This window comes from Mobula birostris, chromosome 16 (assembly GCF_030028105.1).
Source record: "Mobula birostris isolate sMobBir1 chromosome 16, sMobBir1.hap1, whole genome shotgun sequence".
Classification (NCBI taxonomy): domain Eukaryota; kingdom Metazoa; phylum Chordata; class Chondrichthyes; order Myliobatiformes; family Myliobatidae; genus Mobula; species Mobula birostris.
The window spans coordinates 59903941-59931388 of NC_092385.1; the positions used below are offsets into that span (position 1 = coordinate 59903941).

The following is a 27448-nucleotide window of genomic DNA, read 5'->3' on the forward strand; positions in this document are numbered from 1 at the left end:
ATGTTTAATATTAAATTCATCAGATAAACCCTTTTAGAAACGAATTTGAGTGCATTAGCCACTTATAAGTGACTTATAGTTAACTTATCGCCTATATTCCAGTCGTGATTAACACACCCACCCCCATCTCCGTCGGCCGGTCCGCAAGAATATTGTCAATATTAAACCAGTCCGTGGTGCAAAAAAGGTTGGTGACCCTTGCTTTAGAGCATAGATAAGGAAGAATTTCTTTAGTCAGATAGTGGTGCATTTGTGGAATTCCTTCCCATAGACAGCTGTGGAGGCTAATTCCTTGGGTATATTTAAAACAGAGGTTGATAGACATCAAATGTTATGGGGAGAAGGCAGGAGAATGGGATTGAGAGAGATAATTAATCAGGTAACATAGAATAGCAAAGCAGACTTGATGGACCGAAGGGTTTAATTCTGCTCCTATGTCGATGGTCTAATAGGATGTCTAGAATTTATACAAGCACAGCTCATAATGTAATGAAATTATTTGTTTACAGGATTCTCTTCATCCATCCAAATGCAAATTACAAAGTCAAACACCTATGAAGGACAGAAATGGTGAAAAAAGTCCATTCCAAAGGATCGAGAAAATTCTTTGAAATAAAAGGTGAATAACAATTAAGTGAATATATGAATAATAAGAAAGTCAAGGTCTTATTAAAACCATTTCATCCTTGAGAAAACAATGAAGTGGCTTTAATAAGACTTTGACTTCCTCATTATTCATAGATTAAACCACATGCAAAGAAAATGCAAAGAAATAATTTTATAACACTTCCGCATAAGGCTCCTCCTTTAATCAATCATTTGTTGAAGATTATATTTCGAATGCCTGGATATGACCATAATCTTCTTGTGAGTCACAATATCAAAGTACATAGTGGACTGAAAATGTACTCACTTTATACTTGTAGATATTTCACCAACCCCAGATGTTTACCATGGTTTCTAGTTTACACAATGACCTGGACATTCCTGAGACATAACAGCAGATCCATGAACAATTGCCAGTGCATTCCAGATGTCCAGGACACCTGCATCTTTGTAAAAGTCCTGAACTTCTCAGCTGGTCAGCATGTGTAATTTATTGTCTGCATTTCTCATTGGAGTCCTCATGCAGTCTGGCTGCTGAATGCCAATTCCCTACAGTTTCCAAAAGGTACAATGATTCACTGCCCTTGCATAAATTCCATCAATGACACATGTCAATAAAGCCACTTATTCCAATGTAGAAGGGTGGCTGCAAGGATAAACTTGAGTTAATTGGATTTATTTGAAAGTACTTAATTAAGTGTTCTTATAACATTGTTAGGTGCAATTTTTAATATTTTTCCAAGAAAGCAGATAGCATATTTAACTTTTTAATGGGTTTTGATATTTTGAACACCAGAGGTAATCATGCTGTTTAACACCCCTAACAACCTGCTCAGTCTAGCCACATGGTCTGATGTGCAGTCAAAGTATTTTTATTTGACATCGCTGATCAGGATACAGCCTGTTCTGGAGACTGTTAACACTGCAGTTAATTACGGACTATTCAACTGTGGAATAATGAGTATGAGCAGCTTGTCACACCCAAGAGAAACAAGGATAATGGTATGTAAGTTCCTATAGCAGCCACATCGAGGTCTTGTAAAAACTTCAATACAAAAAACTCATGAGAAGGATGAAACATAATGGCATAAATACAAGAGACTGCAGATTCTGGAAACCCAGAGTAACATGGACAAAATGCTGGAGCAAGTCAGCAGACCAGGCTGGAGTCGATTTTTCCGAGCGAGGCCCTTCATCAAGAATGGTATGGTAGAAAAGGCTTGTAGCACATCACACTGGCCATTTTCCAATGATTGAACAATATTAGCTTTGTAAATAAATTAATAGCATATTTGATATACAGTTTGGGATAACTTTAGTATTGGGGCTGCAACATAATAAGGAAATAACGCTGATAATGCAAAATTAGACAAAAATAAGACCAAGGTAATGAAAACACACACACTTGCAACACACATAAAAGTTGCTGGTGAACGCAGCAGGCCAGGCAGCATCTCTAAGAAGAGGTGCAGTCGACGTTTCAGGCCGAGACCCTTCGTCAGGACCTGACGAAGGGTCTCGGCCTGAAACATCGACTGCACCTCTTCCTAGGGTCCTGATGAAGGGTCTCGGCCTGAAACGTCGACTGCACCTCTTCCTAGAGATGCTGCCTGGCCTGCTGCGTTCACCAGCAACTTTTATGTGTGTTGTTTGAATTTCCAGCATCTGCAGTATTCCTGCTGTTTGTGTTTTTACACACACTTGCCATAGCTTTGCATAGCTAGCTTCACCATTAGCCAAACTGCTTTCATTGCAAGCTATGCTTCACAACATATGTGCTCATGACTTTACCAACAGCAACACTATCTTAAAGCTGTCTTCATCCACATTTCCACTTTCAAACGTCATCCAGCTGATGTAAAGTGCTGCCAGAGGAAGTACATAACGTAAAGAATGTAGAACAGTACAGCACAATATGGGCTTTCTGCCGCCAAATGTTGTGCCAACTCATATAATTCTACAGTCAGTCTAAACCTTCCCTCCTCCTACATAGCCCAATATCCTCTATTTTCTTATAAAAACATACCCATCTAAGGGCCTGTTAAATGCCACTTGCTGTATAGCTTCTACCACTAGTCCCGATAGCCCATTGCATGCACCCACCACTTTGTGTAAAAACAAAATCTACCTCTGACATCTCCCCAAAACTTTCCTCCACTCACCTTAAACTCTGCCATCCTGAGAAAAAGATACAGGCAGTCTACTCTGTCCATGCCTCACATAATCACATTCACCTCTATCAAGTTGCCCCTCATCCTCCTTTGCTTCTAAGAGAAAAGCCCTAGCTCACTCAGCCTTTCCTTTTAAGACATGTTCTGCAACCCAGGCAACATCTTCTATAAATCTCCTATGCGTCCTCTCTAAAGCATCAACATCCTTCCTATAATGAGGTGACCAGAACAGAACATAGTAATCCAAGTGTAGTCTGATCATAGTTTTATAGAGCTGCAACATTACCTCATGACTGTTGAACTGACTGCTTCTCTGACTAATGAAGGCCAACACACCATTGACCTTGATTGGGTTTTCCCAGTAAATTCTCACTTATTGACTTAGACTCCTATACCATAAAAGGGCTGCACATGATAAAGTTTGTCAAATGTGTTCAGGAAGATTTTGTTAATGAATATACAGAGCTCCCAACAGAAGAGAATGCAATACTGGATCTCCCATTAGGGAAAGAGGCAGGGCAGATAATGTATGTGTAGGAGAACACATGTCTCGTGATCATAATTCCATTAGTTTCAAGATATTTATAGAGAAGGGTAGGTCTGGTCCTCAGGTTGAGATTCTAAACTGGAGAAAGGCCAGTTTTGAAGGCAACAGAAAGTACCCAGCTACTGTGGATTGGGACAAGTTGTTTTCTGGCAAAGTTGTGTTTGGTAAGTGGGACACTTCAAAAGCAAAATCATGAGAATACAGAGTTTGTATATTCCTATCAGAATAAAGGCCAACAGGTTTAGGAGAAATAGCAAGATCTTACATCTGCAGACCCCAGAGCCTACTGGCCCTGACACTAGCAGGCATGAACTTCAGATTGCGGATCCTGCCATTGAACTCACTGGATCCAACACCTCAAGGCATATTCAAAACCCGGACTCCAGCAACAACCATGGACACCTTCAAAGTGATTGCGTAACCACCAACTGCGACACCAGCCTTGAACTCCAGGCTGGGTCTTTATGTGTTGCTACTGTGACTCCCGTCTCCCCTTCCCCCACCAGCACTCTGCAACCCCGTCTCCCTCAGATCCCACCATCAGCTCCTAGGCCCTCAGAGGCTCCATCTTCCTCTCACCCCAACCCTCCCCTCTCCACTGACACCCCCAGCCTCCCCCCTCCCCCTTCTGATCCCAGCTCTCATCCGTGCCGGGTCTATATCATCCCCTCCAACCTTCAACTGTCTGAGGCAGAACGTTCTGTCCTCAGTAAGGGCCTCACCTTTGTCCTCCTTCGCCCACACCTCAGCGAGTTCTGCGTTCGCCATGATGCGGAATTCTTCTTCCGCCGTCTCCGTCTCCGAGCCTACTTCTTCGGCAAGGACTCTTCCACCCCCATCGATGACCCCTTCTCACGTCTTCAACCCTCCTCCTCTTCATGGACACCCCGCTCTGGTCTTCTGCCTGCTCTGGATCTCCTTATTGCTAACTGCCGACGGGACATCAACCATCTCGACTTCACCGCACCTTGTTCCCATTCCAACCTTATTCCTTCCGAATGTTCTGCTCTCCACTCCCTTCACACTAATCCTAACCTTACTATTAAACCCGCCAATAAGGTGGGGTGCTGTTGTAGTCTGGTGTACTGACCTCTACCTTGCCGAGGCACAGCGACAACTCGCGGATACCTCCTCTTTGCCCCTCGATCGTGACCCCACTAAGGAGCACCAGGACATTGTCTCCCACACCATCACCGACTTTATCCGCTCAGGGGATCTCCCATCCACTGCTACCAACCTTATAGTTCCCACACCCTGCACTTCCCGTTTCTGCCTCCTACTCAAGATTCACAAACCTGCCTGTCCTGGCAGACCTATTGTCTCAGCTTGCTCTTGCCCCACCAAACTCATTTCTGCATACCTCGACACGGTTTTATCCCCCCTTGTTCAATCCCTTCCTACCTATGTTTGTGACACTTCTCACACTCTTAAACTTTTCGATGATTTTAAGTTCCCTGGCCCCCACCGCTTTATTTTCACCATGGATGTCCAGTCACTATATACTTCCATCCTCCGTCAGGAAGGTCTCAAAGCTCTCTGCTTCTTTTTGGATTTCAGACCTAATCAGTTCCCCTCTACCACCACTCTGCTCCGTCTAGCGGAATTAGTCCTTACTCTTAATAATTTCTCCTTTGGCTCCTGCCACTTTCTCCAAACTAAAGATGTAGCTATGGGCACCCGTATGGGTCCTAGCTATGCCTGTCTTTTTGTTGGCTATGTGGAACAATCTATGTTCCAAACCTATTCTGGTATCTGTCCCCCACTTTTCTTTCGCTACATCAGCGACTGCATTGGCGCTGCTTCCTGGACGCATGCTGAGCTCGTTGACGTCATTAACTTTGCCTCCAACTTTCACCCTGCCCTGAAGTTTACCTGGTCCATTTCCGACACCTCCCTCCCCTTTCTAGATCTTTCTGTCTCTATCTCTGGAGACAGCTTATCCACTGATGTCTACTATAAGCCTACTGACTCTCACAGCTATCTGGACTATTCCTCTTCTCACCCTGTCTCTTGCAAAAACGCCATCCCCTTCTCACAACTCCTCCGTCTCCGCCGCATCTGCTCTCAGGATGAGGCTTTTCATTCCAGGACGAGGGAGATGTCCTCCTTTTTTAAAGAAAGGGGCTTCCCTTCCTCCACCATCAACTCTGCTCTCAAACGCATCTCCCCCATTTCACGCACATCTGCTCTCACTCCATCCTTCTGTCACCCCACTAGGAATAAGGTTTCCCTGGTCCTCACCTACCACCCCACCAGCCTCCGGGTCCAACATATTATTCTCCGTAACTTCCGCCACCACCAACGGGATCCCACCACTAAACACATCTTTCCCTCCCCCACCCCCTGCTTTCCGCAAGGATCGCTCCCTACGCGACTCCCTTGTCCATTCGTTCCCCTCCATCCCTCCCCACTGATCTCCCTCCTGGCACTTATCCTTGTAAGCGGAACAAGTGCTACACATGCCCTTAAACTTCCTCCCTTACCACCATTCAGGGCCCCAGACAGTCCTTCCAGGTGAGGCGACACTTCACCTGTGAGTCGGCTGGGGTGATATACTGCGTCCGGTGCTCCCGATGTGGCCTTCTATATATTGGCGAGACCTGACGCAGACTGGGAGATCGTTTTGCTGAACACCTACGCTCTGTCCGCCAGAGAAAGCAGGATCTCCCAGTGGCCACACATTTTAATTACATGTCCCATTCCCATTCCGATATGTCTATCCACGGCCTCCTCTACTGTAAAGATGAAGCCACACTCAGGTTGGAGGAACAACACCTCATATTCCGTCCGGGTAGCCTCCAACCTGATGGCATGAACATTGACCTCTCTAACTTCCGCTAATGCCCCACTTCCCCCTCGTACCCCATCCATTATTTATATACACACATTCTTTCTCTCACTCTCCTTTTTCTTCCTCTGTCCCTCTGACTATACCCCTTGTCCATCCTCTGGGTTTTCCCCCCCCCTCCCCCTTTTCCTTCTCCCTGGTCCTCCTGTCCCATGATATTCTCATATCCCTTTTGCCAATCACCTGTCCAGTTCTTGGCTCCATCCCTCCCCCTCCTGTCTTCTCCTATCATTTTGGATCTTCCCCTCCTCCTCTCAAATCTCTTACTAGCTCTTCCTTCAGTTAGTCCTGACGAAGGGTCTCGGCCCAAAACGTCAACTGTACCTCTTCCTAGAGATGCTGCCTGGCCTGCTGCCTTCACCAGCAACTTTGATGTGTGTTGCTTGAATTTCCAGCATCTGCAGAATTCCTCATGTTTAGGTTTGGGAGAGCTTAGTTTTCAAGAGATATTGAGATCCTGCTTAAGAAGCAGGTGGTGCATTGCAGGTCTAAGCAACAAAGAACAAATAAGGTGCTTAAGGAGCATAAGAAATGCAAAAGAAGGAAATCAGGAGGACTAAAAGAAGGCATGAGGTTGCTCTAGTAGACAAGGTAAAGGAGAATCCCAAGGGCTTCTTACAGATATATTAAGAGCAAAAGGATAGCAAGGGACAAAATTGTGCTCCTTGAAACTCAGTGTGGCCATCTATGCATGGTGCCAAACAAAACAGGGGGAGGGGAAGAGATCTGAAATAGATTAGCGCATCAATATTTACTTAGAAGGTGGACACAGACTATAGAACTAAAGGCAAAACAGCAGTGAAGACATAGAATGTATATGGTTTACAGAGGAGCAGATGCTTGCTGTTAGGATGGATAAATCCACAAGGCCTAACAAGGTGTTTCCTTGGACCCTTTAGGAGGCTGTTGCAGAAATTGCAGGGGCCCTAGCATAGGTATTTAAAACTACCTTAGACACAGGTGAAATGCCAGAAGATTGGAAAATAGCTAATGTTGTTCTGGTGTTTAAGAAAGGCTCTAGGAATAAGCCACAAAACTATAGGCCAGTATGCCTGACATCAGTAGTAGGCAGGTTATTGGAAGGTATTCTAAAGGACCAGATATTTAAATATTTGGATAGACAGGGCCTGTTTAGGGATAGCAGGTAGAAGGAGATGAGTTATTAACTTCAAACTTTCTGCATAATCACTCAAAGAGTTGAACCACATGTAACAGGAGCTGTATAACTCATCCCCTTCCATCTCAGGCCATGAACTTATCAATCACCCCTGCTGTGGACCACGTTCTGGAGGTCCAAGATGCCGACCTCTACAAAGAAGGGATCTGTATGCTCCACGACCGCTGGACTAAGTGTGTACATGTAGGAGGGGACTATGTTGAAAAATAAATGTGCTAGGTTTTCTAAAATTGACTCCTTTTATCTTAGGCCATGAACTTATTAATCACCCCTCGTATGCCAGTTAGCTTCACTTCCATGTTTGGAAAGATGTTGGGAGTCCATTAAGGATGTGGTTTTGGGGTACTTGAAGGCACATGATAAAGTAGGCCAAAGTCATTTTGTTTTCCTTAAGGGGAAATCTTGTCTGACAAATCCTTTGGAATTCTTTGAGGAAATAATATGCAGGATAAACAAAGGAGAGTCGATGGATGTTGTTTACTTGGATTTTCAGACCCTTGACAAGGTGCTGCACATGAGGCTACATTACAGGAAAGATGTTAGTATGGGCAAAAGAATAGCTCACTGGCAGAGGCAAAGAGTAGGATAAAGATGGCCTTTTCTGGTTGACTGCCAGTGATAAATGGTGTTCCTCAGGGGTCAATGTCGGGTCTGCTACTTTTCATGTTAAATGCTTCAAGAGGGTGAACCCTCCAAAAGCATCAAGCCCTGAAAACCTGTGCCAACCAACAGGCAGGAGTGTTCAAGGACACCTTCAAACTCTCACTGCTGCAGCTGGAGGATCCCATCAGCTTCAAAAGGGTGACAATGTAACAGGAGGTGCCCAAAACAAGCAGAGTGAACTGCTTCAACAACCATCTCCCAGTGGCACTCATATCTATTGTGATGAAGTGCTTTGAGATGTTGTCCATAGCTAGAACCAACTCCTAAGCAAGGACCTAGACTCGCTGCAATTTGCCTATCACTACAATAGATCTACAGAAGATGTAATCTCACTGGATCTCCACTCAGCCTTGGTTCACCTGGACAAATTACTACTAATATCTACATCAAGCTGCTGTTTATTGACTACAGCTCAGCGTTCAACACAATAATACCCTCAGTTCTAATCCACAAGCTCCAAAACCCGGGCCTCTCTTCCTCCCTCTGCCACTTGATTGTTGACTTCCTCATCAGGAGGCAACAGTTTGTGCGGATAGGAATTAACATCTTCTCCTCGCTGAGGATCAACACTGGCACATCTCAAAGATGCGCGCTTACTCTCTACACCCATGACTGTGTGGCTAGTCACAGCTCAAATGCCATCTATGCATTTGCTGATGACACAACTATTGTTGGCAGAATTTCAGATGGTGCAAGAAGGCCTACAGGCGCTAGATAGATCAGCTAGTTGAGTGGTGTCGCAACAACAAGCTTGTATTCAACATCAGTAAGACTAAGGAATTGATTGTGGGTTTCAGGAAGGGAAAGTTGAGGGAACACAGACCAGTCCTCAACAAGGGATCAGAAATGGAAAACATGACCGGATTCATGTTCCTGGGTGTCAACGTCTCTGCGGATCTATCCGAGGCCCAACAAATTGATGCAATTACAAAGAAGGCACAACAGCGGCTACATTTCATTAGGAGTTTGAGGAGAATTGATACGTCACCAAAGACACTTCCAAATTTCTACAAGTATACTGTAGAGAGCATTCTAACTGACTGCATCACCATCTGGTATGGAGGGGCCACCACACAGGATTAGAAAAAGCTGGAGAAAGTTGTAAACTCAGTCAGCTCCATTATGGGTGCTAGCCTTCCCAGCATCAAAGACACCTTCAAAAGGTAATGCAGCGTCAATTATTAAGTACCCCCATTACCCAGGACCTGCCCTCTTCTCATTGCTACAATCAAGGAGGTACAGGAACCTGAAGACACACATTCAACGTTTCACAAACAGCTTTTTTCCCTCCATCATCAGATTTTTGATGGACAATAAACCGGTGAACACGACCTCATTATTTTTCCCCTTCTCTTTTTGCACCACTTATTTAACTTTATTTTTTATATATACTCCTTATTGTAATCTACAGTTTTTATTATGTATTGTTGCAGCAAAACAACAAATTAGACAAAGTATGCCAATGATATTAAACCTGATTCTGACGTTAATAATTCGGATGAATGCATTGATGGCTTTGTGAAGTTTACAGAAGATAACAAACGTGAGTGGAGGGTCAGGTAGTGTTGAGGAAGCAGGGAAACTGCAGAAGACTGACAGATTAAAAGAATGGGCAGATGGCTTACAGTGTAGGGAAGTCTATGATCATGGGCTTTTGTAGAAGGAATAAAATTGTAGACTATTTTCTAAATGGGAAGCAAATTCAGAAACCAAATACAAAATGTTTTGGGAGTCCTAGGGCAGGATTCCCTTAAGGTTAACTTACAGATTGAGTAGTAGCAATAAAGGCAAAAGGAACATAAGCATTCATTTTCAAAGGACTATAATATAAAGCAAGGATGTAAGATTAAGGCTTTAGAAGGCATTGGTCAGACCGTGCTTGGGAGTATTGTGAGCAATTTAGGGCCCTATTTTTAAGAAAAGATGTGCTGACATTAGGGAGAAACCAGTTGAGGTTTACAAGAATGTGCCCAGGAATTAAAGGGTTAATGTACAAGGAGCATTTGATGGCTCTGGGCCCGTACTCACTGAAGTTCAGAAGGATGGTGGTGTGGTTGGGGGGGGGGGGGGGGGGATCTAATTAAAACCTACCAAATATTGAAAAGGAGATAGAGTGTGTGTGGAGAGGATGTTTCCAATCATGGGAGAGTCTAGGACCAGGGAGCACAGACTCTCAATGAAGGGACATCCCTTTAGAAGACAGATGAGTTTCTTTAGCCAGAGGATCGTGGAATTCATTGCCACAAACAGTCATGGGGGCCAACCCTTTGGGTATATTGATCCCAATGACTTGAATGGAAGAGTGGATACAGCCCAGTCTATCACAGGTGAAGGTCTCCCCACCATTAAGCACACCTACAAGAAATGCTGTCACAAGAAATCAGCATCCATCAAGGACCCCACCATTCAGGCCATCCTCTCTTCTTGCTGCTGCTATCAGGAAAGAGGTACAAAAGCCTCAGGACCCCCATGTTCTTCAATCATCAGGCTCTTGACCAGAGGGGATAACTTCACTCAACCGAACACTGAACTAATGGACTAATTTTCAAGGACTTTTCATCTCATGTTCTTGATATTTATTACTTACTTATTATTACGTTGTTTACTTTTTCACTTTTTGTATTTGCAGTTTGTCACCTTTTACACACTGGTTGCTTGCCCATCTTTGCAGTCTGCGATTTTTCATTGATTCTATTGGTTCTTGTATTTAGTACTCTTTGTATTGCAAGAAAATGAATCTCAGGGTAGTATATGGTGACACACATATGTACTTTGATCTTTGATATTTAAAGATTATTAGGTTAGAGTCATAGAACACTACAGCACAGAAACAGGGCCTTTGGCCCATCTAGTCTGTACCATACTATTAATCTGCCTTATCCTATTGACCTGCAAAATAGCCTCATAACCCTCCATAACCCTCCCATCCATATACGTATTCAAGTTTCTGTTAAATGTTGCAATCCAACCCACATTTACCACTTCTGTGATAGCTCATTCCACACCCTCAGCACCCCGAGAGAAGTCCCAACTCATGTTCCACTCAAATATTTCACCCTTCACCCTTAACCCCATGACCTCTACTTGTAGTCTCACCCAACCTCAATGGAAAAGGCCTGCTTGCATTTATCCTAGCTATAACTCAGGTCCTGACATTCTGGCAACATCCTTGTAAATTTTCTCTGCACTCTTATTGACACATTTTCTGTATGTAAGCAACCAAAACTGCACAAAACACTCCAAATTAGACTCCACCAACATCTTATACAATTTCAACATAACATCCCAACTCATGTACTCAATACTTTTATTTATAAAGGCCAATGTGCCAAAAGTATTCTGTATGACCCTATCTACCTGTGATGGCACTTTCAAGGAATTCTGGATCTATATTCTCCATGCCTACCACACTCCTCAGTGGTCTACCACTCACCCTGCAAGTCGTGCCCTGGTTTATTCTCCCAAAGGGCAACACCTCTTATATCTTTCTTATTCTTCAGTTCCACCCATAAAGCCTCAGTAGATGAGCTCTCCAGTCTGACCCGTCTGAGCATTGCCTTGACATTTTCCTTGACTAGTAATGTCACCATTCCCCCTTTAATCCTTTTCATTCTACCATCAGGAAGGATATACAGAGGTAACAGCTTCTTCCCTGAGGCTGTGAGACTAATGAATACCCTGCCAGCACAGAGGTTTCATCACTAGGACAGCGAGCCATTTACAGTTCACAGAACAGTTTCCTGTTTATCTGTGATGTGTGCTCCATGCATTCTGAATTATATTTTATACATGGTAACATTATGGTTTTGGCCAGCTAGTGGCGTACTGGCATCAGCACCGGACTTCAGAACAAAGGCTCCCGAGTTCGAATCCAGCCAGCTCCCTTGCACGCTTTCCATCTGTGCTGGGTTGAGCGTTGAGCTAGCAACTCCGCCTCGTAAAAATAAGAAAGTCTGCTAAAAAAAAAAAGTGCCGTCATGGCCGCGTCCTGATGACTCCACTCGGAGTTAAGGGCTTTCTTCTTCTTCAATATTATGGTTTACATGTCGTGTACAATATATGTTTTGTGGGTGCACTAGGTCCAGAGGAACGTTGTTTCGTTTGGTTGTATATATGTGCAGTCAAATGACAATAGACTTGAAACTGAACTCTATCACATCCAGAAGAACAGGACCCTGGAACATTGAGCTGCCAGTCTTTTCCCTCCCACAAGCAAGTCTCACTAATGGCTACAATGTCATAATTCCACGTGCTGATCCATGCTGTAAGCTCATCCACCTTTCCTACAATAGTCCTTGCACTGAAATACATACAACTCAGAACATTAATTTCACCATGCTCGACCTTTCAATTCCTGTCTTTGTATGCAAGCTTAACAACTTATTTCTCCACAACTACTCCACTACCTATTCTGTTGCTCTGGCTCCTATCCTCCTGCAACTCCAGTTTAAACCCCATAATACAGCACTAGCAAGCCTTCCAGCTAGGATATTAGTCCCTTTCCAGTTCAGGTGCAAACCAATGCTTCTGTACAAGGCCTACCTTCCCTGGAAGAGAGCCCAATGGTCCAAAAACCTGAAGCACACCCTCCTGCACCAGCTCCTAGGCCATCTGTTGAACTGTACGATCTTCCTATTTCAGGCCTCACCAGCATGTGGCACTGGGACCAACTCTGAGATCACAATCTGGGAGGTCCCATCCTTTAACTTAGCACCTTTAACTCCTTGAACTCACTTTCCAGGACCTTGTCAGCTTTCCTGCTTATGTTTTTTGTACCGATGTGGACTTCAACCTCTGACTGTTCACCCTCCCACATAAGAATACTGCAGACTCAATCTGAGATGTCCAAGACCCTAGCTCCCAGAAAACAATACACCATTTGGAAATCTCATTCTCATTAACAGAACCTGTCTGTTCCCTAACCAATGAATCCCATATCACAACAACTCACCTCTTCTGCACACAGAGCCAAATTCAGTACCAGAGACTTGACAGCTATACCTTTCCTCTACTAGGCTATCCCCCTTCAACAGTATCCAAAGTGGAATACCAGTTATTTAGGGGAATGGCTACAGGGATATACTGCACTGGCTGCCCAAGCCCTTTCCCTTTCCTGAAGGTTACCTAGTTATCTATGCCCTGCGCCTTGGTGAAACTACCTCCCTGCAAGTCTGGTCAACCAACCTCTCAGCATCCTGAATGATCTAAAGTTCATTCCATTCCAGCTCCAATTCCTTCATACGGTCTGAAAGCTGTTGCAGCTAGATGCACTTCTTGCAAGTGTAGTCATTAGGGATCCTGAAGGTCTCCCTGCCTTCCCACATCCTGCAATAGCAGTATTCCACTATCCTACCTGGCATCCCCATTGCTCTAACTGTGCAGTAAGAAAGAAAGAAATATAGAAAAATTAAATGAATAAATCTACCTACAGCCTTTACCCCTTCTCACCACGCCAAAGCCTGAACTCCCCACTCCAGCAGTGGCTCACTCCCACAATAGCCGTTCCACTTAAAACTAAGTTTCTTATTGGCCACTGTCAAGTGCCTAATTATGTGCAATTCAATATTTCCTTGGGAACTTCTAGACTAGGAAGGGCAGTAAAGAAGAAAGGTGAATGGGGTTGAGAGGGAAAATAAATCAGCTATGATTGAATAGCAAAGCAGACTCAAATGGGTTGAACAGCCTAATTCTGCTCCTATGTCTTCTGACCTAACGCTCATCCTCATGCATATCAGAAAATCACCATCTCTACTTTTCCTTGATACTCAATGGCATTCTCATTGCAAGCTATCCGAACAAAGTTCTGCTCACCTCTCTCCTAAAACAATTAGACTCACGCCAGGAGTAGTTCAATTAGCCACTTGCCTTTTTGCAATCAACTTTTCTCAATTTTCTGACCTATTCCCTCACCTCTTGACAATCAAGAGAAAATCTACAGATGCTGGAAATGCAAGCATCACACAAAACGCTGGAGGAACTCAGCAGGTCAGGCAGCATCTATGGAAAAAAGTAGTCGACGTTTCAGGCCAAGATCCTTTGGCAGGACGGGAAGGGAAAAAAAAGCTACTCCTTTTAAATCTACTCATCTTTTTTTCTCCAATCCTGCTGTTTATTCATTTCTGTAGATGCTGCCTGACCTGCTGAATTCCTCCAACATTTTGTGTGTGCTGCTTTGGATTTCCAGCATCTGCAGACTTTCTCATGTACATAATCAAAGTAGTACTGCCACTTAGAAGATAACTTCCAAGTCACATTTCAACCTGATTTGAAAATAAATTGTTTCTGGGTTCAAATAACAGAACTACCCAACAGAAGTATGGGAGTACCTTCAACCCAAGGAACAAATTTAACAAGCAGCTTGCCAATATTTTAAAAGCAATTACATATGGATAAATGCTGGCATCCAAGTGAAAGTTCATAAGTTAGTGAACATGACAGGAACTTTATCATCCTGGCTTGTTGAAAATATATGGATCGATAAATAAATCATATATATGAAATAAGTAAATCTTAAAGTCATTGTTGGTAAATGCTGCAGATGCAAATTAAATTAAACTTGTGCTTGAACATATGAGATTTAATGTTTTACAACTCATGCTTAAACAGATGCCATTTTGACCAAGATTATAAACCACAGGACTCAGGTATCATTCTGATATTCTTACCTTCACACTTTTCCAAAATCTGAACAGTTTCGCCAATTTCCAGTACAAGCCCTTGAGGCACTGAAGCACGAAAGCTGCATATCACTAAAAAAAAATCAGAAAGTGATATTTAACATTAGGACTGTTTAAGCCAAAGCCAGCAGCTCCTTCCCCTTGCTCTTAACAGTATAGTCTTGGGCCTGGAAGTAGAGAAGGGAAAGGATTCTTTGCTAAGTATGTCCAAACCAAGGAATTTTCTCAATTACAATAAACTTGGGCTCTGCTGTTGTTGTTAGATGACTGCATTCAATATGCTTTTAATGTTTCTATCATTTAACATCTAAAGATCATCGTGACTTTCCACTTATTAACTTGTTTCTTCTTGTTACCTTGATAGATAAAAGGTGTTAAAATGAAAATATTCCTTCTTGGAGAGAAGAATTAACATCAAATGTGTATTTCAACTCAAAATATTTGCAGTAAATGTCAATAAATCAGTTATAGTCAGAACAAATAGCTAGCCTCCTGGGGTAAGAGGCATTGAAATATATAAAGTTACAAATGATCAGAATTATAATTTAAGAGGATGATAACTCTATAGAACTTCAAAAATATGTTTCTATCATTACCTAGGTAGTTAAATGTTAAAACAAGGCAACATCTCTGTAAACACTTTAAATCTACTCCAATGCAAATGTTAAAACATTAAATGACACCATAAACATAACTCTCTTCATAGCATTGACATTCTCTCTATGCCATTTAAAGAGATTTTAAAAACTATTTAAATGTCAGTCACCAGTTATGCAATTAACCAAGTTCAAAGTGCAAAGGAACCAGAAGAGACGTTTATTCAGTATGGCCAAGTTCTCATGATCGGTTGTTGGGTTTTGTAGATTGAAACATGTACACCAAACCAACTTGAAAATAAAAAAATAAAAATTGGAGGAAGTCATACATCACCTTAAGCCTGCCCTGCCATTCAACGGCACTGTGGCTGATCCAGTATCTAAGTCAACTTTACTGGTCACATGTGCACTCGCCACATTCTCGCAATCCATCAGATACGCTACACCATTTTTCTTGATTCAGTTGGTTCTAACAGTTTATAGAACTCGGCCTTGAATATGCTCAACTACTTAGCATGACCAGACTCATAGGATTGACAATTCCAAAAATGTTTCATTATCTGATTTAAGAAATTCTCTTGTCCCCCAACAAGTCACCTCCTTCTCCTGTAAAAAAGAGATTCTCCCCCAAAGTTCAACACCTACCTTCTGAATCATATAGCAACAGTGGTGCAATTGGCCCATTGAGCCTGCTCTTTCATTCCGTGGTATCATGGCTGATCCTTTATCTCAATATAAAATTCTTGCTCTCTGTCCATACACTTTGATGCCTTCCCAGAATCTTGAATGCCACAGTCAGGCTGGTACTTACTCTCCTAAACTTCAGTATACAGGAATTCATATTTATTTGCATAATAGATCATATTTCTCATTGTAAAACTTAGCAATAGAAGAGAGGCACCATTTTCCTCGGGTATAAACACCAAAGCTACAAACAGTACTACAGTACTACAAGAGAAGATAAACATTTTTTAAAAAATAGATAATAAGAACAAAATTAAATAGCAATTATAATACGTGCACAAGAAAAGCAATCAAAGTAGTTATTCCAAGAGCTAACAATAATCTTATTATCATGATATTTTATTCATAAGTAGGATGTGGCTGCCATTGGAAGGCCAATGTTTACACTTTATCCCCACAAGAACACAATAAAATAGGGGCAGGAGTAGGGCAGATAGTCCCTCAAGCCTGCTCCACCATTCACCATTGAGACCTGCATTCTTCAGTCTAAATGGCATTCAAAGGAACTCAGACAAACCAAACGGTGTAATAACAACTGTTTTTCAAATGTCACTTGGGTGGACAGGGACCTGGTAATAACTGCGAATGAGGTCCACCTTTGAGGAAAATAATTTTCCCTGCCAGGCAGGCAGAGAAATCCTGGATGTGGGGGAAAGCAGGAATCGGTCAGGAGTCATCGCATCGTTGAGGCAGCGGTAATCGCCACATGGACGCCAACTCACCCCCCCCCCCCTCAAGTTTTCACACGATGTGGAGAGGGGAAGCCCATAGACTGCTGGACTGCCTGACGATACCCAGGCACTCCCTGGTGTCAAACGTAGCCTTGGCAATGGCTTACTTCTCCGGGTCAAGGCACCTTGTGCAGGTGTGCATGGGTGGGCCAGTGATAAGGATGTGGTGCTCACCCTGTGTTTAGTGGAGGAGAAGCTGGGTTCGCTCAGGTCCGAGAACTCAGCAAGGAGGCAGAGGAAGTTGAAGGCAAAAAGGGCGCTGGAAAACTTTGAAGTGCTGCTGGCAGTGTGCGCCAGAGAGGAAGTAGAAAGTCTCTGCATTGACAAGGCCCTGTTCTGGATATCAACGAGAAGGATGTCTAGGACAGAGAATGTCGGCCCCAGCAGGGATGTAGACAAAGGAGCCAACACAAAATTCTAGCAGAACTTCTGCCTGCCAAAGTACAACGCCATCTCGCACTTACCAAAAGTCCAGGTGGAGCTGTTGTTGGAAGTCTCGAGATACGGTCTATATTCCCCAGTTCGTATGTCTAACTTAGACATGAGCAGGCGCTCAACTGGGCACCTGTGTCACAGAGGAAATGGCACGCAGACACAAAGTCTGTAACAAACAACAAACTGCCTGACCTGTCAACATCCATAGCAGTTAATGGGCGCCAGCCGGTTTCCGTTTCCCGACTCCTTGAACCCGCAGGGCGGGCAGCACTTCTTAGCTCTCAGCCCAAACCTTGGGTGGTAGAAACACAGGGTAGGAGACAGTCGTTGAGCTGCGCTGATTGTCTCATGTTCAGGTAACGCGAGACAGTGAAATCGTCCCGCCACATGGTCACACAGGCCCCCTTGGTGACAGAAAACACACTGCCAGCCTCTCTCGCTACAGGCCAGAAGTCCTTGAGGGGGACAGCCAGCTACAGCCGACTGCACCTCGCTTGGTAGTTGCTGCAGGAAAAGCTCTCTGAAGATGAAATATGGCTGATGTCCGCCTGGGAGGGATAACATGTGGTCCATCAACTCCGACGGATGACGGCTTGGAGTCGTCTAAGCCAGGTAGTGAGAGGAGCTGACGAGAGCGCTCAGACTCGGAAAGTTCGAAAGTCTCTAGAAGGAGTTGCTTAAGAGCATTGTATCTGCCGGCTTCCGGGGGCGGGGGGGGGGGGAAGGGGGGGAGGAGGGGTTTACTGTACGACGCTCATCACCCTGGTCACCGTAGAGCTATCTGATGATGTGACAACATTTTTCATGTTGTCTTGTGAGATTCCCTGCACTGCAAACTGGCCTTTGCCTGAGCGAGCCGAACAACAGCATGCTCCTGCCAGAATTCAGGGAGCTTGAAAGCAATGGCATTTACAGTCATGATTGTAAAACAAGTGAAATCACTCTGGAATCGTCCGGAGGAGCGTCAGCGTTAGCTATGTAGGAGTATCGATAAAAATCGACATGAGTGTAATTACCTCTAACATACACTTTATTCCTTCAGCAAACAAATAGTGACTTTGTATATATATCAGAAAAAAACCCTGTAGATGACATTATCTGGTATCTATTAGTGGAATGTGCAAACAGTTGAGCAAAATTAAGCCATTGAGCAATTTGGCTCATCAAGTCTATGTTAGAGACTATTCTAGAATTATGTGAATATCGCAGATATTAATTCAAACAAGAACTAGTCTTCATCTCTTAATGAAATTTGTAGGCAGTAATCAGTCAGTTAAAAGTACAGCTTTACAAACAGCACTGTATACAGAGCACTGACAGCTAGCTCACAGCAGGGGGCTGGCTGCACAAGCAATGTGGTTTGCAAACTGAAGTGACCATGAGACATTGTCGTTTGCATCAGCCAAACACAAGACAACAGGGTTAGGAAGGGGAAAAGGGGTTAAAGAGCCAGTGCAGAGTACCCCTGCGGCCATACCCCTCAACAACAGGTACATCATTTTGGATGCCGTTGGGGTGGGGATGGGGGATGACCTAACAGACGACAGTCACAGTGGTTGGATCTCCGGCACCAAATCTGCCCTGTGATTCAGAAGGGAAGGGGGGAGAAGAGGCATGCCAAATGATAGGGGATTCCTTGGTTAGGGAAATGGGCAGGAGGTTCTGTGGGCAAGAACAAGATTTCCTAATGGTATGTAGCCTCCCAGGTGCTAGGGTCTTGGGAGATGCGTGATCGAGTTCTCAGCATTCTTAAGTAGGAGGGTGAGCAGCCACAAGTCGTAGTCCACGTAGGTACCAATGACATGGGTAGGATGAGTTACAAAGTTCTGCATAGTGGGTTCAGGGAATTAGGTGTTAAGTTAACGGGCAGGACCTCCAGGGTGTGATCTCCAGATTCTTACTCAAGCCATGTGCTAATGACGCTACGATTAGGATAGCTATACAGTTTAATACAAGGCTAAGGACTGGGTATAGGAAGGAGGGCATAAGATTTATGGATCTTAACATTGCACAGTGGGGCTTAAACTAGAGTGACGGGGGATGGGAACCAGACTGCCAGAACAGTTAGTGGAGAGGCTGCAGATGCAGATGTTGGTAAGACTTCAGACAAAGGTTGAGCCTGGTACGACTAGTGTCCTGAGCTGTTTGTATTTCAATGCCAGTAGTGTTGTAGGATAGGCAGACAGTCATACTGAGGATGAAGTAACTGGTTTACAAACAGAGGCAATGTGTAGTCAGGAGAGACTGCTGATAGGGAAAAATTGCAGTCAACAGGATGAGTTGCATCATACAAGGCAGACAAATCGAAAAGGATGAATACAGGACTGAAGGTGTTATATCTGAATGCACGCAATACATGGAATAAGGTACTTGAAATTACAGCATAGTTGTAGATTAGCAGGTACAATGTATGATCATGGCTGAATGATAGTAGCTGGAAGCTTAATGTCCAAAGATACACAATGTATCAAAAGGATAGGCAGGAAGGCAGAGGCGCTAAAAAATGAAATCAAATCATCAAAAAGAGGTGACATAGGGTCAGAAGGTGTTGAATTATTGTGGATAGAGCTAAGGAACCGCAAAGGTACAAAGACCATGATGGAAGTTGCATACAGATCCCCAAACAGAAGTAAGGATGTGGTCTACAAATTACAATGGAAGACAGAAAATGCATGCCAATAGGACAATGTTACAATAGTCATGGGGAACTTCATTATGTAGGTTATATGGGAAAATCAGGATGGTGCTAGATTACAAGAGGGGGAATTTCTAGAGTGCATTCAAGATGGCTTTTTAGTCCACTAGAGGATCAGCTACTCTGGATTGGGTGCTGTGCAAAGAACCAGAATTGATTAGAAAGGTTAAGGTAAAAGAACCCTTAAGGGAAAATGATCATAAAATGTTCACATTCACCCTGAAGTTGGAGGAGAAGTTAAAGTCAGATGAATCAGTGTTACAGAGGAGTAAAGGGAATGACACAGCCAAGAAGAATCGGCCAGAACTGATGGGAAAAGAACACTGGCAGGGATGGCAACAGAGCAGCTATGGCTGAAATTTCTGGAAGCAATTCAGAAGGCACGTGATATATACATCCCAAGGAGGAGTAAGTATTCTAAAGGAAAGATGACAGCCATGGCTAACAAAAGAAATCAAAGACAACATAAAAGCAAAGACAGGGTATATAGTAGAGCAAAAATTAGTGTAAAGTTAGAGGATTGGGAAGCTTTCAAAAACCACCAAAAGACAACTAACAAAGCCACTAAGAAGGTAAAGATGGAATACGAAAGTAAGCTAGCCAAAAACAATAACGTGGATACCAAAAGTATCTTCAGATAAGGATAAGGTCTCAGAACGCTTAGAGGCACATGATAAAATAGGCCATAGTCAGCATAGTTTTCTCAAGGGAAAATCTTCCCTGACAAATCTGTTGGAATTCTTTGAAGAAATTACAAGCAGGATAGACAAAGGAGAATTGGTGGATGTTGTGTACTTCGATTCTCAGAAAGGTTTGGCAAGGTGCCACACATGAAGCTGCTTACCAAGTTAAGAGCCCATGGCATTACAGCAAAGTTACTAACAGTGAGTGGGAATAAAAGGAACTTTTTTCTGGTTGGCTGCCAGTGACTAGTGATGTTTTGCACGGGTCGGTGTTCAGACCACCTCTTTTTATGCTGTATATAAATGATTTAGATGATGGAATAGATGACTTTGTTGCCAAGTTTGCAGATGATATGAAGATTGGTGGAGGGGCAGGTAGTGTTGAGGAAACAAGGAGGATGTAGAAGGATTTGGACAGTTTAGAAGAATGGGCAAGAAAGTGGCAAATGAAATGCAATGTTGGAAAATGCATGATCGTGCACTTTGGTAGTAGAAATAAATGTGCGGACTATTTTCTAAACAGGGAGAAAATCCAGGAATCTGAGATGCAGAAGGATATGGGGAGTCCTTGTGCAGAACACACTGATGGTTAACTTGCAGGTTGTGTCAGTGGTGAGGAAGGCAAATGCCATATTAGCATTCATTTCAAGAGGTCTAGAATACAAGAGCAGGGATGTGATGCTGAGGCTTTACAAGGCACTGGTGAGGCCTCACCTTGAGTATTGTGAACATTCTTGGGCCCCTCATCTTAGAAAAGATGTGCTGGCATTGAAGGGGTTCCAGAGGAGGTTCACAAGGATGATTCCAGGAATGAAAGGGTTTTCATATGAGGAACATTTGATGGCTCTGAGTCTGTACTCACTGGAATTCAGAAGGATAGGGGGAGATCTCATTGAAACCTTTCAAATGTTGAAAGCCCTAAACAGTAGATGTGGAACGGATGTTTCCATGGTGGGAGAGTCTAGGACAAGTGGGTACAGCCTCAGGATAGAGGGGTGCCCTTTCAAAACACAGATACGGAGAAATTTCTTTAGCCAAGGGTGGTGAATTTGTGGAATTCGTTGCCACATGCAGCTGTGGAGGCCAGGTCGCTGGGTGTATTTAAGGGCAGTGATTGATAGGTTCTTGATTGGATATGGCATCAAAGGTTACAGGGAGAAGGCCGGGAACTGGGGTTGAGGAGGAGATAGAAAAAAGGATCAGCTATAATTGAATGGTGGAGCAAACTCAATGAGCCAGATAGCCTAATTCTGCTCCTATGTCCTATGGAATTGCAGAGAGAGCAATCACTGCTGAAAGCAGAGGTGGGGGAGGTAAAGATATGTTTAGTGGTAGGAGCCCTTTGGAGATGGTGGAAGTTGTGGAAGATAATGTGTTGGATGTGGAGGTTGATGAGGTGGGAGGCATGGATAACGCAGTGGCTGATTAGCAGGAGGCAAGGAGTGGGAATAAAGGGAGCCTTTTTTGGCTCTGGTGACTAGTGGTGTTTCACAGGGGTCTGTGTTGGGAAAGATTCTTTTTGCGCTATGTGTCAGTAGTTCAGCTGATGGAATTGATGGCTTTATTGCCATGACATAACAAGTCAAGCTACTTTCCACCATGCAGCTATAGAGGTTTGTCAAAGTTTTAAATGACATAGAATATAGAAATCTACAGCACATTGCAGGTCCTTTGCCCTGTTGTGCTGAACATCTAACTTTCCCCAGTGCATAGCCTTCTATTTTTCTAAGCTCCATGTACCTATCTAAGAGTCTCTTCAAAGACCTTATTGTATCCGCCTGCACCACCACCACACACCCACCACTCTGTGTGAAAATCTTCCCCCCGACATCCCCATTTCCAAGCACCTTAAAACTATGCTCCCTTGTGTTTGCCATTTCAGCCCTGGGAAAAAGCCTCTGGCTATCCACACGATCTAACATGTAATGTCAGAGAAATGTATACAATATACATCCTGAAATGCTTTTTCTTCGCAATCATCCACAAAAACAGAGCAGTGCCCCCAAAGAATGAATGACAGTTAAATGTTAGTACCCCAAAGTTCCACGCAGCTCCCATCCCTCCCGCACGTAAGCAGCAGCAAGCAACAATGCCCCCTCCCCCCACCGGCAAAAAAAAGCAACAGCACCCACCACCAAGCACTCAAGCGTGAACAAAGCAACAGCAAAGACAAAGACTTGCAGTTACCCCAGACTGCTTGTTCACCCGGTATCTGACATACCACAGACTCTCTTTCTCTCTCCCTCTCTCTCATAAAGGAAACAGAGATGTCTCCATTTCACAGCGAGAGGGGAGACATAATAAACAACTTGCTGGTTTATGATGTTAAAAGTCCATTGCGTCGTTTTTTCCGTGCTCGGTGCCCAAAGACCTCGGGTCTCTAGGCACACAGCCAGAAATCTTCTGTCTCCAATGACACATCGATCTTCTGCAAAGGCACCGACCTCCAATCACCCCCCATCTCCACAGCCACGAAATCTCAGTCCTCTAAAGGCGAGCAAATCTCTTAGGCCGAGCCCTTGGCGTTGTGAACATCGGCCATTCATGAACTCCCAACAGCGGGTCCCACTCCCGCAAAGAACCATAGTCAGCATGCAACTCCAAGTCAGGGTCTTCAAAAGAACCCTGAAAGGGAAAAATAGAGATATTAAAGATGGAAATAGAGTTGTTTCTGAAGATGCAAGCAAAGGAGTTGCCATTAGGCGACATCACACTTATCTGGGTTGAAGTCCATCTGCCACTTCTCAGCCCAGTTTTACATCCTATCGATGTCCTGATGTAACCTCTGACAACCCTCCAGACTATCCACAACACCCCCAACCTTTCAATAATCAGAAAACTTACTAACCCACCCTTCTACTTCTTAATCCAGGTCATTTAGGCAAGTAATCAGGTTTTTCCTGGGTACCAGTATAATAAGCGTCTGCTTGAAGCAAGTGAGTACCTCAGAGTGCTGAAGTGAGAAGTTAGAGGTATCATGGAACACTCCAGCTAGTTGATTAGTATAGGTCTTTAGTACTCAGCCAGGTACACCATCTGGGCCAGGTGCATTTTGTGGGTTCACCCTTTTGAAGGACGTTCTCATGTCGGCCTCAGAGACTGAAATCAAAGGATCATCAAGGATTGTGGGAGTTTGTGAAGATGCCTCCATGTTTTATTGGTCAAAGCAAGCATAAAAGCTCATCTGGGAGCGAAACCTTGCTAACGCACGCCACTTGGTGATAGCATTCAAGCCCTGCCTCATCTATCGAGCATTCTTCTGTGATTAATGTTTGGTCCAGAATTCCCACTTCACTTGTGAGGTGGCTTTCTGGAGGTCATACCTGGATCTTTTGTACTTTCCTCAGTCACTGCAACTGAACAATACTAATCTGGTTCTCAGCACATTGTCAATCTCTTGGCTCATCCAGGGCTTCTTTTTGGGAAAGACTCTGAATGTATTGGTAGGGATACACTCGTCCACAACTGACTTTATAAAGTCAGCAACAAAGGTGGCACATTCATTCAGACCTTCTGATGAGTCCTTGAATATGGCCCAGTCCACCGACTTGAAACAACCCCGTAGACATTCCTCTGCCTCCCACAATCACTGGAGCCTTCCTGTTTATCCTCTGTCTGTATGCCAGATGATCAGATTTCCTGAAATCTATGGATGGAATGTTAGGTATTTTAATCATAGTCTAACAGTGATTGAGTGTGTTGGATCCTTGGGGTTGCAGGTGACACTTGGGCAAAGATTTCTTTAAGCAAGCCTGATTGAAGTCCCCGACAATGATTTGAAAGGAGTCAGAACAGGTTACTTCATGATTGCTTATGATGACACTCAATACATCAAGTGCTTGCTTAACATCAGCCTTTGGCGGTATATAAACTCTGGTCAGGATCACAGTGGAGAACTTTCTCAGTAAGTAGAATGGATGGCACTTAATTATTAGGCAATTCAGTTGGGAGAATAAGTGTGCAACAAGACCACTACATTCAAGCAGCACAAAGAGTTTATCGTGAAACACAAATCCCGCACCTCTTGCCTTCTCTGAATCAGCAGTTCAGTTCAGCTGTTGGATCAAGATACCCTCTATCTGGAGGGCTATATCCAGCATATCCAGAATGAGCCATGTCTCTGTGAAAATGTAGAAACTCATTTCCTTCCAATATGTGGATTATGGTCAAGAGGATTTCAAGAGAAGCTTAGTGCTGTTGAGCACAGTGGTGATTGGCACATTGTCAGGAGATGGCAAAGAACATAGAATTCTCTCAGTGCTGTGTGGGCTAAGGGAGCACAGTCTGGAGGTGAAACATATTTCCCTGCAAGGAGTCACTAGCAAACCCCTCACTCGGTAGCTACTCATCATTGTGGCAATTCCCATCATGGCACAGGTGCTTCAATGCAGACTAACTGATCTAGTTAGTACTCGAGCATCAAGCATACACTTCACAAGCAGCAAGCTGCTGCCCAGGAAAAAACACGGTATGCACTGATGAACAGAATGACTCCCTCATTAAACAGGAATATTCATTCACAATAAGATGGTTGTTCTCAATGAGCTACAAGATCACACCTGTGAATAGTTTGTTATTTGGGGAGAAAAAGAGTTGCTCTATCTTAGGAGAACATTCTTGTGCACAAACAGAGATGACACTTCTGAGCAGCTTGCCCTCTTAAAGGAGCAGAAACATACCACCCAGAAGGAAGTTAATTTCAAAAATTAACACCGAGGGTCTGTGGTGAGAAAGTTTGGGAACTAAAGCATGTTTACTTGCAGTACCTTCAATCTGAAACCGATAATGTCATAATAATGATCGCTTAAAAAAAAACAGAAGATGGTTCAATTACATGCCACTTCCAGAGGAGAATTCCCTTAGCTTCATTCACCCTCTACTTATTCTTGGAACTTAAGTTTCTTTCACACACGATGATCAATTCACCATTTTGGTTTTCTCTACTATTAACCTACAATAAAGGGATAATATACTATAGGTAGTTAACCTACAAGCTGTAGATGATGTAGGAGGTAAAGACAGAAGCTGTTAGAGATGTAGGAGGTAAAGACAAAAGCTGACAAATCAAAGCAGCTGTTTTTTGCTGAAGGTAAATTTGATGAAAGCATATAAAATAATAAGGGGTTAGAACACAGTGGATAACAGAATGCTTCTCCTTTTTATAGAGAGATCAAGCATTGAGAGTCACTGGTATACAATAAAGGGGAAGAGAACTAATAATGACATAAAGGAACATTAATGTACCATGTGGCAGGCCCTGCCTGCAGTTGTCTAAGCAGGTTTCGTTGTGGCTTTCAAAAGAAGTGATCAGTAATGACCAAAAGTTTTGCAAACAGGCAGAAAGAACGGTGTACTAAGGTAGGGGTTGGTATTGCTGCAGGGTTGAGAGAAGTTAAATATGTATGCAAGGATGATGCTGTGGAATGATTTATGCAAAAGTTTAACTTATTAAATAGTCTTGAAAGTGTCTGCCAGTGCCAGTCAGTGATAAAGGGCTGATCAGCAAATGGATGTTGCAAGCCAAGGAAAATCAAAAAGTACAGGAAATTTCCAATAAAAAATGTTGGAAACACTGAACAGGCTGGCAGCCTTGCATGAATGAAGCCCAAAACGTCAAATGTTTCCACAGATGCTGCCTAACCTACTGAGTATTTTCAAACTTTTCTAGTGAGATAAGTAACAGTAGTCAAGTTTTTGATGAACTGAAGATTGTGAATAATGCAAACCAATCGGAAAGCATGAAGTCATCACACTTTTGTCTTTCATCACTCGCTCTTTTTTTAGTATCATGTATATCTTTTTACTGACACTTTAAATATTTTGGCTGACAATTATTCTATTTCGCAAAATGAACACAATAGCCATGCAAGTCTTACAAGAAGAATTAAATTTGTAAATTCTATTAATAGGATTATTTTTATGATTCTTGGTAAAAAGATCAAAGGCCATACTTCGCAGGGGAAATTTCTGAATAATTAAATACTTTAGAGTATTTTCTGACCTATTAGGCACATTATATAACAGTAATAACTTCACTGAACATTCTACTTACTTTTACAAGTGTCTTTTACAGAAAATTTAAATATTAAGGGTGTCTACTATGGAACAGAATTCCAACTGAATTCTTTTAGTTAAGCCTTTGGGTTGTGTCATTTGTTTCTAAATGCAATAGATGCCCCATGTTAATTAAATAGTAACTGTGCCTTTGTAAAGATTTAGTTGTGGTTCTGTGATCCAGCTGCGACTTACATTGGCGTTCGTATCCTTGACGACCATCTATAAAAGACATCTTAAGTAGCAGAAAATGGAAAATTTAGGCCCATTACATGAATTATAATTATAGATTCTTAGTAACTGAATTCCTGCAGTGCTAATATAATTGAATATGGAATAAATTGAGAAGAAAATCATTTGAAAATTGATTTCAATCCTCTTGTTGAGTTGAGTTATTAAAATGAAACCTTTATCTTCAACTTGATGTTAGTCACTACTAACAACAAATTGAATTCCACTTTTATGATACTTGTCTTTATTTTTAAGGATGACCAGTTTCAACAAATGATCTCTTAAATATGCTTTTTTACCCCCACCAGAATCCATGTTTTTATTTTGCTCTTTGCAAACACTAATTGCTTCCTTGTACGTAGTGATCATGAGAAAAATTTATGGAGATAATATTTATGCAAACTCGTTTTTTGATGTTTTGTATTTGGCACATTTAACAGACTTGGACAAATATAAATCATGCAATGAGTCCATTCACATCCATTTCAACTTTTTCTGCCTGTCTGCATTAATACCATTTGTTGGCATTAGGACTGTATCCTTCCATGCCTTGTCTATTTGAGTGTCTGTATAAACGCCTCTTAAACCTA

General features: G+C 43.0%; 1 protein-coding gene across 1 annotated transcript in view; it reads right to left on the bottom strand.

Moving 5' to 3' along the window:
• The window catches only part of dock3 (dedicator of cytokinesis 3), a 946041-nt gene that overhangs the window by 802205 nt on the left and 116388 nt on the right, over positions 1-27448 (bottom strand). Inside the window, exon 2 of the mRNA XM_072280136.1 lies at positions 14678-14761. Within this exon, the coding sequence (XP_072136237.1) occupies positions 14678-14761 (84 nt within the window). The remainder of the gene's footprint in view (positions 1-14677; positions 14762-27448) is intronic.